The following is a 20,716-nucleotide window of genomic DNA, read 5'->3' as shown; positions in this document are numbered from 1 at the left end:
AGGGGCAGGAAGAGCGCCGGAGTGGGGCCGAGTCGGGCAGCGCTCCCTCCCCACCCTTGCGCCGGGAGCATTCGCTGCGCCCAGACTGGCTGCGCCCTGCCCTTGGTGAGGGACTTATGTAGCCGGCTGCTCGGGTGAGCATGCCAGATCTCGAAGGACCCGGGCTTGCGAGCTGCGGGGCGGACCCTGGGGCGCCGGATCCCTCCTACCCGCAACCTCGCTGGGTGCCTGGGGAGTTGCACTTTCCCCAAGGGCACTGGAAGCGCACCTGGCCCTCCGCGCCCTGCGCTTGGCGCTTGGGGAAGGGCACACAATAGGCGCAACTTAGCGATTCTGCTACAAGTTCCTGCCAATCTGCAGTTGTCCGAGGAGGCAGGAGTGAGGTTCCCCAGAAACCTGACAGACACTGGGCTTCCCCTTCTCACCTTCCAACGCATCCTCCTTTCTCCGCTCTAACCAAGAAAAATGGTTTTCCAGACCCGGAAAAATCCCGGCCAGAAACCAAGAACACCCTGATCTTTTCAAAGGAATAATGTTTCCTTCGAGCACTTTTTGTAGGAGGATATTCAATGAGGTAGACATAGTAGAAAGCAAATGGTAAATTGCTAAACGCTGCATTGACACGTCTCTTGCTCCTTTTAATTTCACTTCTTAGGAGGGTGCAGCGGAAAGGACAATGCAGGTGGCTTGGCTCCAGGTGCAACATTCCGTGACCTGGGGCCAGTCACCTCCACGCCCCCTTAGCTTCCTAGTAGAATGTGGTTCCAGAGCCATCCCAGGTGAGAAGTCCTGCTGCGAACTTATACACAGTGATAAGTTACACATTGTAACGCTGTGTTTGTTGGTGGTTGTGCACAGGGTTATTCTGAGCGCTCCTTTATTCTTTTGGTCCAGGAGCAGGGGACTGAAGACACGCTGCCCCAGAAGAGTAATTTCCACATCCTCTCTAAGAACAGGTTGTATGTCCTGTGTGACCAGCCAGTCCTAAGGGGCTTACAAGGGAGAGCAGGTTGGAGGGACTTTGAGGAGGAGGAGACGTTGGGTTTTCTCCTCTGTTGAAATAAAGAGCACTTGAGAGAGGGAAGCCTTGCATGGGGAAGGCAAAGATGTGGGGGGACACCACATGACTAGATGGGGATGCGCTCTGTTGGCCTGACCAGGAAGCAGATGGGGGGGAGGACACCACCTTCACAATGGGGAGCTGGAGGCAGGGTGTGGATGTGGAATGTGTGGATTTGGACTCAAAAGGAAGTTACAGCACATTTTGAAGGAGAAGCAGGGTCAACTAAAAGTTGTTTTGTTTCCATAGGCACATGTTTACGTGTTTGAAAAAGGCAGAGGATGACAAATTAGAGGAGGGGGTGAAATGGAAGCTATTAGAGGGGGGGAGGGATATGAGAAAGATACCCGTTAGAAAGGAGGAGGTGCAGCCCAGAGTAGGTAAGGACAGGTGAGGAGAGGGGTCTGATGGAAGGAAGGAAGGCAACAGGAGCCTCTGGGTTATGAACTGACGTAGTCAGTGAGAGACTTCTCTGGGAGACAGTGTAGCTCAGTGGTGACTGAGCACCCAAGGTGTGCTGGGCACACTGCCCATTCTAGGGGCCTAGGGAGTGTGACATTCGAATAAAAGCTATAAAATATATCAATAGGCTTTAGAAATAACTTCAAAGGAACTAGTCCAGTAAACAGGTGAGCCCAGACTCCCAGGATGGCTAGGAGCTGAAGAGTCCTTGAGATAGAGAAGTTGTTAGACTCCCAGGATGGTTAGGAGCTAAGGAGTCCTTGAGATAAGGAAGTCACAAGAACTCCTAAGACAGTAAATGTAACCACATCCTAGGGGATAGATAGGGATATTTCCAGCTGGGGCTTTCAACTGTATGACTAGTTACTAAGGCACGTGACTAGAATTTAATTTGGGGGAGCCAATTGCTAAATGCCAAATTTGCTTCTATATGAACTGCTTGCTTGCTACGCTATAAAAACCCCTAGACTGTAGGCGCTCGGTGTGGCTCTTGTTACTACCACTAGAGTCCACCCCTGCGCAGGTTTATTTTCCTTTGTTTTGTTCTCTAATTCTTTTGGCCATAAAGATTTGTCTTAAACTCTCCAAGCGTCTCCAGTGTCTGTTTTACCTGGCGAGTGCTACATTTTATGGGGGCCCGTCCGGGATTGCCCATTACGGGTATCTTGACTGGAGACAGGCGGAACAGCTGTTTAAGCTGGTGAGTATTTTGTTGTAGAATTTCTTGGTTTTGTATTCTGGCTCCGGAGCTCTTACAGTCTGTGGTGGCAGACAGGACGCTGTCAGTGACCCGCCCAGACACTCGGGCCAAAGGGCAGGATGCTGCCGGCCGAGGTTTCTGTTTCTGTCTGAAATCGATCGATCGTTTCAAAGTAGTGAGCTCACTCGCGCTGCGCCGCGCTGCTGTCTGGTTGTCTGTTTAGCCTGAATGACTGTGTGGGAAATTTTGTGTATTGCCCTCCTAGGATTTGCTGCATTGTTGTGTTTAGTGTTAATTTGTTTGCCAGTACAGTGTGATCAGCGCTCATCTATTTGGATTACCCTGCTTATAGGGTGGGGAATCCTGTGTGTTGTCTTTGTAGGACTAGAAGCATACCTGGCTGAGAAGAACAAGCACTGCGAGATGGGACAGCAAGAATCTACTCTTAAGTCCCCTCTTGATTGCATTTTAAGTAACTTCTCTGATTTTCAGAAGAGAGCTCAGGGTTATAGGGGACCTCCACCCGATCGAGAAACTCTCCGGACCTTAAGCCAAGTAGAGTGGCCATCTCTTAAGGTTGGATGGCCATCTGAAGGAACTTTTGATCTGCCCATAGTTTTTGCAGTAAGAGCTATTATATATCAGGCACCTCACCCAGACCAATATGTGTATATAAATGTTTGGATAGATATAGCTACAGATAAACCTAGGTACATTAAGAGGTGCATAAAAGCAAATCAAAAGGTTAAGAGAGCTATTTGTGTGAGCGCTGCGGACATTAAGCCTCGCCCTCCCTCCGCTCCACCTGCACCTGAAAAAGAGCATCCCAAATCGTATCCGGTCCTTTCTGATGTTACTGAGGATATAGCAGACCCTGTAAATTATCCTCCTCCTTATCAGAAGCCCAGGGAGCCAGATTCAACTGTGCCCGAGAATGTCCAGAGTCCTCCCCACACCGGGGGGGGGGGGAACTCCTTATGCTCAACCTTCCTTTGCCGGAGGTGCCCCAATGTTACCTCTTAGGGAGGTGTTGCCCCCACTAGATGAAGGATCACATGCACCGTCCCGAATGATTTATATTCCTTTCTCTACTAGTGACATTTATAACTGGAAACATCAGACCCCGCCATTTTCAGAGAAACCTCAGGGGTTAATTTCTTTGCTTGAGACTGTTTTCAGGACCCATCAACCAACTTGGGATGATTGTCAGCAGCTTTTGCACACTTTGTTCACAACGGAAGAAAGAACCCGCATCAGCCAAGAAGCTAAAAAAGTATTTAGGGAAGAAGGGGGCACTGAAAAGGACCTAGAGAGGACTCTCCCCAGGAGCCCCCCCAGTTGGGATCCAAACAATGACAGGGATAGGGAATCGCTTACCCAATATCGCCAGGCTCTATTAAGGGGAATAAGGGCAGCTGCTAAGAAACCAACCAACTTTAGTAAGGTAGGTGAGGTAACTCAGGGGAGAGATGAGTCCCCTGCTGCATATTTAGAGCGGCTAATAGAGGCCTACCGGGTTTATACCCCTATTGATCCTGAGGCAGAGGAAAATCGCAAGCTAATAAACATAACCTTTGTCACTCAGGCAGCGACAGACATTAGAAAGAAGCTCCAGAAAATAGAAGGATTTGAGGGAAAGAATAGGAGTGAATTATTAGAAATAGCACAGAGAGTCTTTGTCAATCGCGATGACCCTGAGTTAGGGAAAGCAGCTGTAAAACTACTCTTGGCACAGCAATCAAAAGGAAAGAAAGGGAAACAGCAGCCCTTTAAGGGAAAGAAGGAAACTTTCCCGCAGAAGCAATTAGATAGAGACCAGTGTGCTTATTGCAAAGAGAAGGGTCATTAGAAGAAGGATTGCCCTAAGCTACAGGCCGTAAATCAGGAACAAGGCTCACAAGTTTTGCTCCAATTAGATTGACGGGGCCAAGGCTCCATTTCCGTTGGCCCCCAGGAGCCTATGGTCACATTGTCAATTGAAGGGAAACCAACTACCTTTCTAGTTGACACGGGGGCCACTTATTCCGTCCTAAAGAGACCACTTGGGACATTACAAAAGGAATCCACAAAGGTAATAGGGGTCACTGGCAAAGCTGTCACATATCCTCGAGCCACTGCACGGATTACGGACCTGGCGCGAGGGACTATTACTCATTCCTTCCTGATTATTCCAGACTGCCCTTACCCGCTGTTAGGACAAGATCTGTTGCAAAAATTTCAAGCAACAATAACCTTCAACCAGGAGAAGGATGCAGAAGGCAAGGTATTAGTGACTGTGCCAATATCAGAAGAATACCTGATTGCCTCCCTCCCGGAAGGTAAGAGCGGGTTTAAGGGCGTCCCCGAGGAAGTAAAGCAGCAGGTTCCTGGAGTTTGGGAAGAGAACAATCCTCCGGGATTGGCAATACATCAGCCGCCTGTAGTAGTGCTGTTGCGGAGCGATGCTAGCCCAGTACGCATCAGACAGTATCCTGTGCCTGCTCGGGCTAAACAGGGTATAGCGCAGCACTTGAGGCGCTTATTGGAAGCCGGGATTCTCCGGGAATGCCAATCTGCCTGGAACACTCCTTTGCTACCAGTACAAAAGCCTGGAACTCAAGACTATCGCCCAGTGCAGGACCTGCGTAAAGTAAATGCTCGGGTAGAGACCATACATCCTACTGTGCCAAACCCCTATACCCTATTAAGTTCATTGCCACCGACTCATGTTTTCTATTCAGTATTGAATTTGAAAGATGCCTTCTTTTGCATTCCATTAGCAAAGCAAAGTCAGGAAATGTTTGCCTTTGAGTGGAATAATCCCGAGAATGGACTTTCAGGCCAATACACTTGGACCAGGCTCCCTCAGGGTTTTAAGAACTCCCCAACCATATTTAATGAGGCTTTATGCAAAGACTTACAGGAGTTTCGAGCCGGCCACTCTTCAATTGTACTGCTGCAGTATGTAGACGATCTCCTTATCGCGGCCCCAAACCAGGAGAGTTGCCAGGAAGCTACGTTAGAACTACTCCAAGAATTGCAACGGATGGGCTATCGAGTATCTGCTAAGAAGGCCCAAATTGTCACCCAAACCGTGAGTTACTTGGGGTATGACTTGAGGGGAGGACAACATAGTTTGTCTAGCCAAAGAATTCAGACCATATTACAGATTCCTGAGCCTGTCAGTAAAAGACAAGTGCGAGAATTTTTAGGTACTGTGGGATATTACAGACTTTGGATACTAGGATTTGCAGAACTGGCCAAACCTTTGCATGAGTTAACACGGGGAAAAGAGGAACAATTTTTATGGACAGAGGAGGCACAAGAGTCTTTTCAAAAACTTAAGGAAGCCCTAGTTGCAGCCCCGGCATTAACCCTGCCAGACTTGTCTAAGTCCTTTCAACTATTTGTGACTGAGAAAAAGGGCATTGCTCTAGGGGTCCTCTGTCAAGAACTGGGACCTTGGAAGAGACCAATAGCCTATCTGTCCAGAAGACTAAATCCCGTGTCATCAGGATGGCCCAATTGTTTGAGAGCACTTTGCTGATCGAGCGGCACGGAATGCAGCAGAAGAGGAGGAACACGTTAACCAACTGCTACTCATCCCACCCCCTACTTTGCAAATAGAACCGAGGTATGAGCCTAAAGAAGAAGAGAAAGTCCTTACAGGCATTACAACTGATACGTGTAGAAGTACGGGCGCTTAGAGACCAGCAGAAGGACCAACTCAAAGGACTTCCACTGCCAACTCCACCGGAGCCAGGACAATGGGTATAGATTCTTAACCACCGTCGCGGGAACCTTGACGCTCGGTGGCAAGGACCGTTCCAGGTACTGTTCAGCACGCCCACGGCTGTAAGAATAGCTGAAAAACCTTACTGGATTCATCTATCACATGTAAAGTTAGCTCAAAAACCGAGCTTGAAGGAAGCAAAATAGAAAGTCAAAGCAAATCCCCACAATCCCTTAAAAGTGCGGTTCTTACCCGAATTGTAGCAATAGTTTTCTTTTGTATGTTATTCAGTATTAAACCAGTACCTGCTTTCCAGGAAACCCTGAATCATCCAGAGAATTTATGGGTGGCTTTAGCACGCACCCTAAATGTCTCATCATTTTGCCTTGAACAGGATAGTCATACTCATTTCATGCTAGGAAAATGTCTACGCCCGGTATGTAAACCGGCAGCTGATAGTTAAGGATTTAACTAGGACAAAGAAGAGGAGGAAATGTGACATTCGAATAAAAGCTATAAAATATATCAATAGGCTTTAGAAATAACTTCAAAGGAACTAGTCCAGTAAACAGGTGAGCCCAGACTCCCAGGATGGCTAGGAGCTAAGGAGTCCTTGAGATAAGGAAGTCACAAGAACTCCTAAGACAGTAAATGTAACCACATCCTAGGGGATAGATAGGGATATTTCCAGCTGGGGCTTTCAACTGTATGACTAGTTACTAAGGCACGTGACTAGAATTTAATTTGGGGGAGCCAATTGCTAAATGCCAAATTTGCTTCTATATGAACTGCTTGCTTGCTACGCTATAAAAACCCCTAGACTGTAGGCGCTCGGTGTGGCTCTTGTTACTATCCACTAGAGTCCACCCCTGCGCAGGTTTATTTTCCTTTGTTTTGTTCTCTAATTCTTTTGGCCATAAAGATTTGTCTTAAACTCTCCAAGCGTCTCCAGTGTCTGTTTTACCCGGCGAGTGCTACAGGAGAAGCAGACGTCAAAAACTTCCTGTGAGTTCACAGGAGGTCATGACTCTGAAAACGGTGCTGATTCCAAGGAGCAGGAGAGCTCTTTGAGAGAGGCTCTGAGAAGTGGGAGAAAGTTTGCCTCAGGTTGGAGAGAACAGTAGGGGAGAGGGTGGTGTCCCCAAAGGGTCAGTCTTCTCTTCTGGCCCAAAGAACAAGTGAGGAGGTAAAGAATAGGTCAGTGTGACAAAGGTGGCGGACCTGTTGTGATGTAGCTAAGGCAGGCAGCAAGTCCCTAATGCACTGGATTCCTATTTTCATCTTTTAAAATTTAGAACATTTACGACTTCCCTTGCTCAAACTATGATCAGTCAGGAATCATGAACAGAATGTCTTCACAGTAAATAGAAGTGCTGTGCATTTGAATAATGTTCTTCACGTTCCCATGACTCTGTCATCAACCACCGGTAGGAAATAGCAAGTTGTAATTTTGTATATAAATGTACAAGTGGCAGAAGAGACAATTTATAAAAGAAGAAATGCAAACTCTAAAAAAGAGCAGAGGAGGATATACTATTTCATATCAGTAATAAAGAAATGTACCTCTTTCACTTTATAAATTAATCCCATGTCCCAACCTAAATTATAACTACCAGAACAGGTGCATGTACATTTAAAATGTAATAGTATAAATATAAAAAAATGAATGTTATAAGTACAAATTATGAATAGTAAAATAGAATTATAGTACTAGTGCCATATTAATGATGGCCTTCTAACATTCACATAATTTCTTTAGAAAACAATTTGACATCAAACCCAGAAACTTGTGCATATCCTTTGATTCAATAATTCTATATCTGGATATCTACCTTAGAATAATTAACCAAAAATATGAAAAAGTCATATATAGCATGATGCTTATTACAGCTAAATATTTAAAATGGCAATCACTGGGAGTCCCAACCTCAGCTGGATCTAGATGGAATCACCGGGTTTGTCTGTGAGCTGTGCACATGCGTGGTGCACTGGTGTCTGTCTACACATATATGTTGATATGTAGGTGGGGAGGGAGGCTGGCCTCGGGAATAGGGAGAGAGTGGGAAGAGCACAGGATGGGGTCTTTTTGGCCCTGCCCAGCCAATAGAATAAGAGAGAACTGATGCTCCAAGAGACTACTGAACTCTGCGTTAAGAAGAAAATATTCCGTGTCCGTTCTCATTAAGTGGGTGTAGCACAGTGATTAAGACACTAGCTGGGTCAGCATGGGAAAACTACTGAACTTCTCTGCATCTCCAGTTCTTCCCTTTCCCAATGACTATTCCGCATCATGAGGTTATTCTTACTAGTAGTAGATTGCTCTTGGGCTGCAATTGCTATACATAACCCTCCTAATCCCGTGAAAGATTTATCCATTTCATGCAGCCAAGACACCATATTTCACAAGTACTAACCTCTGTCCTAAGCACTTTACAGAACTGAACACATTCCATCCTGGTCAGAGCCCCTGACATCTGAACTCTTGTTATCTCGCTTCGCGGATGGGGAAACTCGGAACTCAGAGCAGCAAGCAAGTTCTCTTCGGTCAGGTAACCATGAATGGCACCCAGAGCCTCAGTCACATAGGACACCGACTTCCTTCCCCGTATGTGTACGACATGGTACTTCCCTGTGCTCTGAAGGTATAGAATGGCTAGACATACTCATATATTTTTTTCTATAAGTCACACCAAAAGTTACCCCCCCCAAATCACATTATTTAGATATCATTTACTTGGTTTGTATACATTACTAGGGGACTTCTGAAGAAAAGAACAAACATTACCATACGTTTACTTTAAAAATTACTTTATTTCATTTCATCTTCAGTAGAACCTGGTGGAAGAGGTGGGGAAGGTCATATATGAAATTTAGGAAGATGAGATTTATAGCGATTAAGGCCCAGTGAGGGGCCAGCGAACGAAGAGGAAGAGACGGTTTAGCAGGACATCCCTGTCCTCAGATCCTGAAGGACAGCCAGTGGGCAGGTTATATCCATTCTGTACACAGTTAAGGGAAAGAGTTAGTGTGAGGGGCATGAAGAGTAAGTGGACAGATTTTAGACAAGGGTCAAAAGTGTTCGACTAGTCAGTGTGGTCAGAGATGAGGCGTGATGCTATTTTGGGTAATGAGTTCTCTATCACTACAGATATTAAATTTCAGATACTTGGGTATAATATTCATTCAGGGCATCAGATTTAATGTCAGAAGGACCTGGATTTCAATCTGCCATTTGCCACCTATGTGGACTCAGACAACTTATTTAATCTCTGTACACTCTGTTTTTCTGTCTGTAAAATGGGGACATGATGAGAATGATAGTGATGTGAGGATATAATTAAATAACACCGGCAAAAATCTTGGTGCAATGACTGCAGAGTGGCACCTAGAAAGGGCATAACAGTGATGATTACAATGGCATTTTTTTTATTAATACAGGTTGATTGATCACGTTGCAGGGTGTTGTAGGGATCCAAAGCATTGAACCAAAGATTTTACTGGAAGATGGGAAAGGTCCCCTGCCCTCTGCGACCTTGAGCCCCTGACTCTGTGACCCACCCTGGGATACTGTATCACATAAGAGAAGTAGGACTGGATCTCAGATCTCTCAATTTAGAGCAGCCAAGGGGGAGTAAAGGTGACATGGGGACACTCCAGCTGAGGAAACACCTTGAGGCTCCTGGTTCTGAGCAGCTGCTGGGCCTCCGTTCGCTCGTTCATTCGGAGAAGGACATGGGTGCCAGGTCAGGGGTCGCAGCCCAGGTCCAGAGCCCTCTCCTGCCATCAGCCCTCCTCTTCCCAGTCTCCCAGATGAATGGAGATTTCAGAGTCCAGAGTCCTGTCTGGCAGACACGATTTGGCTAAAGGTCCGGGATTGCAGCCCAAGTGTGAGTGTGACCCAGAGACCCAGAGACTGGGGGAAGGGGCAGAGGCTAACTGAGGTTACGTAGGAAGCGTCCTTGCCGTGCCTGCCGTCATTGCTGCAAATGCCGTTGGCCTCTGTCCTCCACTCCGTGGACTCAGGGACACACAGAAGCCATCTCAACCTGTGTCTCCTAACAAATCTCCACTATTCAATAGTGTTATTAACTATAGTCATCATCCACACCAAACTGAGCAGTTTTTACTGCCACTTAAAAACAAAGCAGATTCTTTTTTCTGTGACTGTTGAGAAGCAGCAGAGAAGTTTACATTTCCACTGTGGCCTGACTTCTGATGTTCACAGACGGAAGATAAGGGACACCGGCCCCCATCTGTCCAGTGCATGCTAAAAAGAAGCAGGACATAAACAGCCCAGAGCCGACATAAGTGTGTAGGGCTGCCTGGGGCAAGGTTCCCTCCAGGGCCATAGAGAAAAGCACTGTGAAGTCCTAGCACTTCTCAGAGAGAACTTGTCTGTTGATATTTGTGCCCAACACAAGGCTTCGACAAATTCCAGCACTTGGCACTCTCAGTTTCTTTAGATGTCTGGGAATTAGATAGGACTGAAATGGAAGATTGCCAGGTTCACTTTTGTTTCATCAGATGGAGGAACACACGCTGAGGCTCTGTTCCCTCCCCTGGAAGACTGGGAAATTGGAGGAGGTCCTCGTGATCCTCTTCTACAGGGTGTTCGTAAAGTCATGGTGCACTTTTGACCGGTCACAGGAAAGCAACAAAAGACGATAGAAATGTGAAATCTGCACCAAATAAAACGAAAACCCTTTTATTCTGTAGGATGATGTGGCAGCATGTGTGCATGTGCAGATGATGACGTAACACTGTGTGTACAGCGGAGCAGCCCACGGTCATGCCAGTCGAGATGTGGATGGTACAGAGGAAAGTTCAGTGTGTTCTGTGGCTGGTTAAATTCGAATCCATGACCAAAGTGCAACATGAATATCGGTGCGTTTAGAACAAAGCGCCACCTCATAGGAATAACATTACTTGGTGGGATAAGCAGTTGAAGGAAACCGGCAGTTTGGTGGAGAAACCTGGTTCTGGTAGGCCATCAGTCAGTGACGAGTCTGTAGAGGCTATACGGGATAGCTACCTAAGGAGCCCTAAAAAATCTGTGTATGCGTGTGCTCAACAATTACATCTAAGCAAGGTTATAGTTCATAAGGTGTTAAAGAAATGACTCTTGTACGAGGTACAAATTGTGGCTGTTGCACGCTATCGAACCGGCTGATAGACCCACACGATGTGCATTTGCTATAGATATGCTTCATGAGATTGACAATGAATCAAGATTTTTGCAGAAGATTGTGTTTAGCGATGAGGCGACCTTCCATATCTGTGGACATGTTCATCGCCATAATGTCAGAATATGGGCTGCTGAATATCCTCATGCCTGCATTGAGTATGAACGTAACACCCCTAAAGTGAACATGTGGTGTGGCCTGATGCATGATCAGGTGATAGGCCCATTTTTTTTTCGCGGAGCAGTCTGTGACGGCAAAGTCCTATCTTGACATGTTGGAATTGTATGCAATGCCACAATTTCCAGAAGGTGTCATCTTTCAACAGGACGGCGCTCCTCCACACTGCGCCACCATTGTTTGTGAGTTTCTGGATAGAACACTCCCCCGGCGGTGGATAGGCAGGGGGTCTGTCACGCCATGGCCACCACGATCCCCAGATCTGACGCCTTTAGACTTTTACTTTTGGGGTTATGTAAAGCAACATGTGTACATTGAACGTATCAACGACATTAATCACTTAAAACAGAGAATCACAGACGTTATTCACTCTGTTACACCAGATATCCTTACCCGTGTGTGGCAAGAACTTCACTATCCTTTGGATGTGTGTAGGGCAGGCATCCCCAAACTACAGCCCATGGGCCGCATGTGGCCCCTGAGGCTATTTATCCGCCCCCCCCCCCCGCCGCACTTCCGGAAGGGGCACCTCTTTCATTGGTGGTCAGTGGAGGAGCACTGTATGTGGCAGCCCTCCAACGGTCTGAGGGACAGTGAACTGGCCCCCTGTGTAAAAAGTTTGGGGACCCCTGGTGTAGGGCAACAAATGGAGCCCACATCGAACTGCACTGAATAGGTATGAAACTGGGAGAGTTTTCCTTTTATTTGGTGCAGATTTCACATTTTTACTGTCTTTTGTTGTTTTCCTGTGACCGGTCAAAAGTGCACCATGATTTTACGGACACACTGTACAGTATATTAAAATCTTATTCTGTAAATATGAGTTTTGCCAAACAGTGGGTGGGAGTGTGCTTGGCTACCTTCATAGCCCAAGCTCAGTGCCCGGTCATTTTGACCTCAACCCAGCCATATGGGCTGAAGTCAATCTGCTTGGACTTCAGGAAGGTCACTGGTATCTACCAGTACTCCTCAAATACCCAAGGCTGCTTACACAGGCAAAATGCTGGATTGCAGCTTTCTTTTTTTCTTTCTTTCTTTTTTTTTTTTTAGGTGAGAGGAGGGGAGATAGCGAGACAGACTCCCACATGTGCTCCAACTGGGATCCACTCGGCAATGCCTGGCTGGGGCCCATGACCAAATCAACCGAGCCACTCTCTACAGGAGGGGAAGAGAGAGAAAAGGGGGAGAAGAAGGGGAAGAGAAGCAGAGGGTCGCTTCTCATGTGTGCTTTGACCAGGGATCGTCCACACACCAGCCTGACACTCTATCCACTGAGCTAACCAGCCAGGGCCTGATTGTTGCTTTTAAAAGAGCAACTCAGGCTGCCTTCTTTACAGAGAAAATGAAAAGTGTGAAATAGAATAAAATGACCTTGGAGAGAGAGTTTTAAGAGGTTGAAGGGCAATCTAATCTAAATCATGCTTTTGGACCTACTATAGAGGGTACAGAGGAAACTGGCCTCCACCCACTGTGTCATAGAGGCCACCAGGAGTCACCGGTGTCCCAGGCCAGGGCTCTGGTGGGAGACACCAGACGGGCACTAGCTGTGAAGGATGGCGCTCTATGCCCTGTGTGACTGGCTGGCACTGGCGGAAATGTGACACTAACAGGACTGGGGAGGGGCATTTTGCCAGCTTAAGGACATGAACCCAGGGGAAATTAATTACACTTGAAGCAAAAATATAGGCCTGTGGAAATATTTAATGTTAGGTAATGTTTGCGTCACGAAGGACATCATCTGCCTTCCTTTTACTCTTTTCTTACTCAATCCTTGGCTTCAGGTGATCATGGCAGAATAAAGTGCCCAGTGTCTGCTGAAGCAGACGCCTCTGCTGAGCTGGGTGTTTCAGTTATCCTTGGGTTCAGAGCCCCGCCCTCCTCTGCTCTCACTGTCTGGAGTATTATGGAGCCCTGTATCCTTTCAGTTGTGACTGAAGAAATAAAACTTTCCCCAGAATATATCAAATGCCACAGGGAAGGGTCTTTAGCTCACCATCACCCCCTAGGTCTGCTTTGTGGCAACTACAAGTGGCTAAGAATCGCTTAAAGATGTATCTTTCCCTTGAAAAGCCACTAGTCTTCAGGGAGGGGAGAGCAATTTATTATGCTTAATAACCTCCTCATTCTTTTCCATTTTATTATCTCATTGTTGTCACAGTGAGTGACATTTAAGAACTAGAAAAATAACAACAACAACAAAACCCAAAAGGCATCTATAACAAGATCTCACGGAAATCACTTGCTCCTATAGGGCACAAGATACCAAAGGTTAGGAGATGAATGTAAAAGCAATCTAAAGGACCAGGAAATGTTTCAAAAAAATATGCAACCTCTCTGCTATGAGGGCAATTCAAAGGAAAACAAAATATCATCTTTCACCTATCAGATTAGTAAAAATTAAGAGTGTGAACATCACCTGTCAGGAAAGGTGTGTAAGGAGAGAGCCCCTTGATGGCTGTTTGATGGGAGTGTGGAGGGCAGCCCAGATGTGGCTGAAGAAGACAGACGCTGGTAATGATTCAAGGTTTGGGGATGCCAGAGTGGCTACCACGATGGCAGCCACAGAAGATGGGGAAACGGAGTTGAGATTAATAGAAGACCAGCATGCCAAGATCAAGGTAGTTGGAGTGACAGAGCTGGAGAGTGGGGAGGGTCATCTGTCGGTGGCTGGAGAGTCCCAGAAACCAAGGTTGGAGTGCTTGCTGGGCTCTCAGTGTAGATGTTGAAGCTCTCTGAATGGTGGCAAAACTTGTGAGAGCAAGGACATCTGGAGCCAGATGCTAAGTATTTCGTGAATCTTGGGGAAGACTCAGGAAAACCCAGCATTCTAAATCCTGCTTCCCCCTTTATTTTCTTATTTTCTTATTTCAGGTCACCAACATATCAAACATGGTAGAGATCTTGTGTATAGTCTGTCTCCCTTACCAGAATGTGAATTTCTCTTACGGGCAGGGATTTTTTATCTGTGTCATTCACCGCCATGCCGAATGCCTACAACAGTATCTGGCATGTGGTCGGTGGTGGGTATTGAAGGAATGAGTGAATTCACTAGACCTTGTCTTGAGCTCAAAATATTATCTCCAGTCCAGTCTTAGGGATACGGCACCACTCTGATGCTTTGCCCTTCAGGTATTCTAAGAAGAGCAACAGGATTTAGGTTTGTAGAGTCTGGCCTCTCGGTGAAGGCTGAAAGGAGGAGGTACGTGTGAATCTGGTAGGCACTTATCTACAGGTTGGCCCTCTGCCGCCTGCCCTGAGCTGCTGTGCAGAGCTGGCTCCTGGCAGCCGGTGGTATTCACAAAGTGCACAGAAGAGCTGCCCACCCCTAGTCTACACTCACTCTGAGCCCATCTACAAATCCCTTTGTCTAGCTCCCTAAGCTTTCCGTTTAAAGAATTAGGCTGTCAAGGCTATGTTTAACAAAAGGCACAGGCCCCTAAACGTTACATAAAAGAGTCCTCTGATAGCAGAAAGGAGTGTGAGATGCTTTGTACTCACACCATCAACTGTTATTCATTAGAGGGTTAGAAGTCGATACTATAACAAGAGCCGGCTCTCAGGCTGGGTGGTGGAAAGGGTGATCAGAGCCACCCCTCACCAGAGGTAGGCGCAATGAGGCGGCTTCTGTGCCTCCTTCTGTTAGAGTCCAAACCAAAGCAGCTCTAAGTTTAGCCCCCTAGACAGAGCTGCAGTTAGAGAGCAGGCCCACCAGGCTGGTCCCCACTGAGACTGGGAAGCTGCTCTATCTCTGGGGGCAGGGAAGGGAGGAGGAGAAGCCTAGACCCCTCCCTCCTTGCCATGACAAGGGCGGGCCGTGGCAGCTGCCCTCTGCCTGGTGCCAGGCTTCCCCGCCTGCATACCTGGGTGCGGGGGGGGGGGGAGACCGTGAGCCTACCCACAGCCCCTGGCCGCCTTGTGGCCCTTCCGTGTGGCTTACCCCCTCCTGTCCAGAATCAGAATTGCAGTCATGCTGGATGGGACGTGTGGCCAGACCTACAGTTTCTCAGGCACACTCACTTCCCTGGGTCCTGTGGTCTCCTTCTTGCCCTGGGCAATAGTTTTCTCTTTAGAGTTTTCCTCTCTGAAAGCACCACTGAGGCTGGTGCCCAGTGCTCTGCAGCCTGAACTCATGGGGACGCTAGTTCCAGTCTCGAAGGACAGAGACATTGAGCCCATATCTGTGGCGGTGGGACGGTGAGCTCGGAAAACATGTTATCACCGAGCTCGATCGAAAGGGACCATTAAGAGAAGAAGATGGCAAATCACAGTAAATTGAAATTGAAGAGAACGGTCCACGGAGATACTACAGAGACATAACCCAGCCATTAAACACTAGGGAGGAATTTTTCATCTTTTCAGAAAAAATCCTCTTTGAGATGCACTGGCTGCTTCTGGAATGAGCCAACAAGCCTACTGGTCTCCTAGCCTAAGCCGGAAATCATCAACTCAGAAGCTCAGGGCCCTCCATACGCAGCCTGGGAAGCAGGCGCAGGCTGACACCGGCCACTGGGGGTACAGTGCTGCCGGGGTGAATAGCGCCATGACGCGCCTGAACAACAGGACACCACTGCGACAGCATCAAGAGAGACCTACGTTTTCAGAGATCGAGTCCCTTTCTCGGTGACAACGGAAAATTCTGGCTCCTCTCATTTATCTAGGGCTCCACATGCTTATTCCTCTCCCAAGCCTGAGAGTATCAGATTTTGAAGTTATTTCCTGAGGCATCTTTCTAGTGATTTAAAGATAGAAACACACAATAGAAAATGTGTAACAATCTTACAACCATGTTGCGTCAATGACTAGTCACTAGATTGAATACACAACGAATGGTATTGCATCCTAATAAGGATGAAACAGGAATTTTCACTCTATTGGCTAGGATACTTAAATAATCAGATAACTGATAAAAATCCCCTTATTTTAAATCCATGCATTCATATGCACACCACTAGATATTGTATTTCTTATCTCAAAATGCTTTGCCTACAATGTTTACTTAGTCAAAAACAGTTGCCTAATACAATTTCCCCTGCAAAGCTGTCAAAAGAATAATGTTATTGCCTTGGGCCGGAACTCAAGCATTGAGATTAAAGCCATATTTGAGTATCTGATGTTTTTTATTTGTTCACATTTATCTTATTTGAGGTTAACACTACTTCACTTGACAGTTTAAAAATCATTCTGTAAACAAAATTTTTAAAAAATGGCAGCAACAGCTAAAGGAAGGGACACAATATATAATAAAATAATGCATCAAAAGGAATATTCTCAAGAAGCAAAAGGAATTGTGACCATGACTATGGATTCAACAATAAGACGGGAAAAACCTCCAACATCTGAAACGCGAATAGTAATAAAAAAAGCAGCACGACTCCAAAGTGCAGGTGTGCTAGTTCTCACTTCCACATCCATTCAGGAAATAGGTAGAACAAACGATTCTTTTATATAAAGTGACAAGCTCTGCTTTAACACATTCAGTTACGTTACCTTGCAGGGTATTTTTTGTTTCAGTTTACATGATCTCTACATTGATTAGATCAGAAAGATGGTAGTATGTGATACATAGTATAATTTCTGGAATCTATGGAGAGTATGGACATGGTAAAGTTTATTTATGTATGTATTTATTTGTTTTATTTGTAACAAGTAACAAGAAGCTGAAAACCCAGTATCAGAAGCATCAGTATTTTTACTCTTTCCAAACCCCCTCCAAAACAAGAAAACAAATCCCCAAGCCCTCTGTCATCTTGTTGCCACTTTGATTCTTTGTAGCAAAAGCCTGTTCATTTTCACTGAATCCTGACAGCTGACATAAATAATAACTGTGTTTTCAATGCAAAATTGATCTGGCGTCTATCCGAATTGACCAAATAGAACCACTCTTCTGGCATCACATAAAAATCACACTTTTGTGATTGTTTAGAAACTCAAATGTTTCCCCCTTGAAGGGGAATATCTATTGAATATAATTTTTGAATAGAAGAATGTTTATGAAATATACTTCAAATCTTAAAAAATAGTTTCAGCACTCCCCAAAGTGGTACAGGATTCACCCCCGCTGACAATGCCGATTCCATGTGAGAACATCTCATTTTCTGACAGCTCTGAGTTTAAAAAGCCCAAAGACACGAACGGCTGCTGCCTTATTTAGCATTAAGCAGCACTATTTTTTTTTAAACCAAGTATACAGCTCAACAGCAAGACTAAGAAGTTATAATACATTCAGATCACAGACAGATTCATCTTTTTTCTTTTTTTTGGAATTCACTGAATAAACTGTATTCTGATAGACCCCTCCTCCCACCCCACAACAAGAAAATGTACTGTACCTGCCGACAGTGAGGTGTTAAATGTTTCTCCAACAGTTTTCATTGCATTATAGTATGAAAACATTATATTTCAAGCTGGGTACTAATAAATATTTAATTTAAAAGAAAGAAAGAAACCCCCAACAGAGAACATAAAAAAGGCCTTTGCCCCGCCCCTCCTGCCCCTCCCTCGCCCCGCCCCGCCCCCTCCCAGGGAAGGTGCAGGTCAGCCAGACATGGCCGAGATCTCGTAGTCACTGGCCAAGGGGAGGGCCTTGCCCATCATCCGGATGTTCTTTGCACTGGTGATCCTGGCCATCATGCACACGGGCTTGTCAAAGTACCTCACCAGGGCAGGCTCCGTTAGGAGGGAGGCCAGGAACTGCTCGAAGGTGATGGCCCAGTCCCGGTCCAGGCTGGTGCTCCCTGGCAGCGCCGCTGTGCCCTGGCCACTGCGCACCAGCACGGTGTCCTCCCCAATGTCCTCGCAGTGCAGCTTGTCCTCTTCGTGGGAACCGGCACTCAGCACCGAGTACGAGGACATGGAGCTGTCGTCCTTGGTGTCGTCCTCAGAGATGAGCATGGAGGAGCAGGCCCCGTTGTCCCGGGGGGAGGAGTCCTCCAGCTTTATGTCCTCCATCTGTCCTCCCAGGGAGTGTTCCTCGCTGTCGCCCGCCAAGCTGGCCGGGTGGGACTCCATGGACTCCACCGCGTAAGGCTGGCCTGGCCCTTTCTTGGGGAAGGGCATGCCTGGGATGCCCTGGTGACAGGCCCCGCTGCCTCCACTGCCCGCCTCCTTGGCAGGCTGGGTGACGAAGAGCTTGCCCACCTCCCCGATCTCCAGCAGGAGGCTGGTCACCGCTGCCGTGGCGTGGTACAGCTCCTGCTCATTGGGGTCCTCGCTGAACATGTTATACATTGTCTTACACAGCTCAATAAACTGCCCCTGAAAAGGGATTTGGAAAAGCACAGAGAATGTCACCATTTCACAGAGAGCACGGAGGCAGGACTGAAGTGGCCTGCCAAGCCATCTCACCCCAGGCCTACTACAAGACCCCTGAGAAGTTCTACAGATAGGGTGGGTCGATTGGGTTATCTAAAGTCTCTTGCCTGACCTGTGGTAGCGCAGTGGATAAAGTGTTGACCTGGAAATGCTGAGGTTGCCGGTTCAAAACCCTGGGCTTGCCTGGTCAAGGCACATATGGGAGTTGGTGCTTCCAGCTCCTCCCCCCTTCTCTCTCTTTCTGTCTTTCCTCTCTCTCTGTCTCTCTCTGTCTCTCCCTCTCCTCTCTAAAATGAATAAATAAAAAATTAAAGTCTCTTTATGAATGGTTCCATTTGCTACAATCTGAAAAATTTCCTAACATCCCTGAGAGTATAAAGAATGAAATAATGAATCTGAATCTCTGTGTATCCATTACTTAAGAGCTAAGACTGTTACACCATTGCTTCCTTAACATGCTTATCCTTAGGTGACGTATCTGGTAAATCCCAAACCTCATCTCATGGACCACCCACACGCTTTAGCAGGCATCTTGGGGTTTCCCACGGCTAGCTCATACCCCCTCTCCCATGACACATCTGTCGGGGACCCTGGACAACAGAAGCGCCTCCCAACCCCCACCCAAATGACTCATCTGTTTTTGTGAGGCAAGTCAGCATTTCCATACTGTGTTCTAATTACCTATATTATTCTATCTCCCTCATTACATTTCAGCTTTTTTTAAGGAAAAAGTCTGTCAGAAATATTCGTAGCTGAGCACAGAGATGTGAAAAGAGCACAGCCTTGTCTTTTGAGAATCTGAGGGTATTTATTTGTAAGGCTTGGGATGAGATGTGTCCTCGCAAAACTGAATAGTTGGTGATTCACATGCTCTTTGAGGAGGTAATTTTCTCCCAACAAAGCATATGTTTGAGGCACAAAAGAATGCACAAAACAGATGTAAACGGATACTAAGTGCCCCAAGTCACCATTATCTTTGAGGGGTATTTATTCTACATTTATCAACGACTGGAAAACTGTCCGGGTTTAGAATGAACGAACTGCCCTGTTGAGAGCTCACCTGATTCAGTTTGGGTAAATCCTTTGCATTCTTCGATCTTGACTTGTTTTCTGCAGTCCAGAGCCTCAGATAAATACGGTTTTCTTGAGAATTTGCCCTCTTTCCTAAAACCCAAACGTCAAGAAGTAAGTGTTCAAAGGGTCAAGAGTCAGCGTCCAGCCAGCGGGAAGGAAACACACAGAAGAGGACGCCGTACCTCTGTCCGGCTTCAGGCTCACAGCGACGAAGCTGCCGTCAGCGCTGTGTCTGCCCCTGCTGTCCAGTCCGACCACTGCCCAGAGTCATTCAGAAGGAAGAAAGGAGACAGTCACATTACAAACCCACACAGTTAGCATTTGTCGCAGAAAACAGAGAAACCGCTAGGTAGGTTTACCTGATTTCACAAAACAAATCAAAACAAAACCAAGCCCCTGCACACTGAGTTCCATTTGAATTTAAGATCAACAACAAGTCATTTTTTTTTTTTAGTATAAGTGTATCTCAAAATAGTGCCTGGGACCCACTTAGGCTACACAAATGACTGTTTGCTTATCTGAAATCTTGCCGGGTGTCCCATAATTTATCTGACAACCCTATTTCTAGGTGAAGGAATAACTGCCCCAGAATTCTTTGTCACAACTGGGGTTTGGTGTACGACCAAGAAATAAAGGGACGATGCCATGTCATCTTCAGAACTTAAGAAAAGGTGGTGCTTGCCTCAAGGAATGTGGATTTCCCCTCCCCTCTGCTATACTGTCGTCCTAACTTGGCATACACCAGACTGATTTTCTGTCAGGCCCCACAAAAGACCAGAAACTCACTTTCTAAAAAGAAATGAAAATCTATGTTGATGAAACACACACACACACACACACACACACACAAAATGTTATATGTTACAAAATTCTTCAGATTTATAATCTGGTGCTTCAAAAATAAAACTTTAAGAAAAACGACTCAACTTTTTTTTCCTTCTTAAAACAGATTATTACAAGGCCCACAAGGACTTCAGATATGATTAGTTACCCTGATATTGTAAGAGTTTAAGATATCTTAAACTTATTTTATATAT

General features: G+C 46.3%; 1 protein-coding gene across 1 annotated transcript in view; it reads right to left on the bottom strand.

The window, feature by feature from the left end:
- Positions 1 to 17,801: 17,801 nt before the first annotated feature.
- TBC1D9 (TBC1 domain family member 9) overlaps positions 17,802 to 20,716 on the bottom strand; it is a 102,181-nt gene continuing 99,266 nt past the window's right edge. Inside the window, exons 19-21 of the mRNA XM_066233031.1 lie at positions 19,862 to 19,936; positions 19,666 to 19,769; positions 17,802 to 18,548 (exon numbers count right to left, since the gene is read on the bottom strand). Of these exons, the coding sequence (XP_066089128.1) occupies positions 17,829 to 18,548; positions 19,666 to 19,769; positions 19,862 to 19,936 (899 nt within the window). The 3' untranslated portion in view covers positions 17,802 to 17,828. The remainder of the gene's footprint in view (positions 18,549 to 19,665; positions 19,770 to 19,861; positions 19,937 to 20,716) is intronic.

The sequence above is a fragment of the Saccopteryx bilineata genome, chromosome 1 (genome assembly GCF_036850765.1).
Source record: "Saccopteryx bilineata isolate mSacBil1 chromosome 1, mSacBil1_pri_phased_curated, whole genome shotgun sequence".
NCBI lineage: Eukaryota > Metazoa > Chordata > Mammalia > Chiroptera > Emballonuridae > Saccopteryx > Saccopteryx bilineata.
This window is presented reverse-complemented; position numbering and strand designations above follow the sequence as displayed.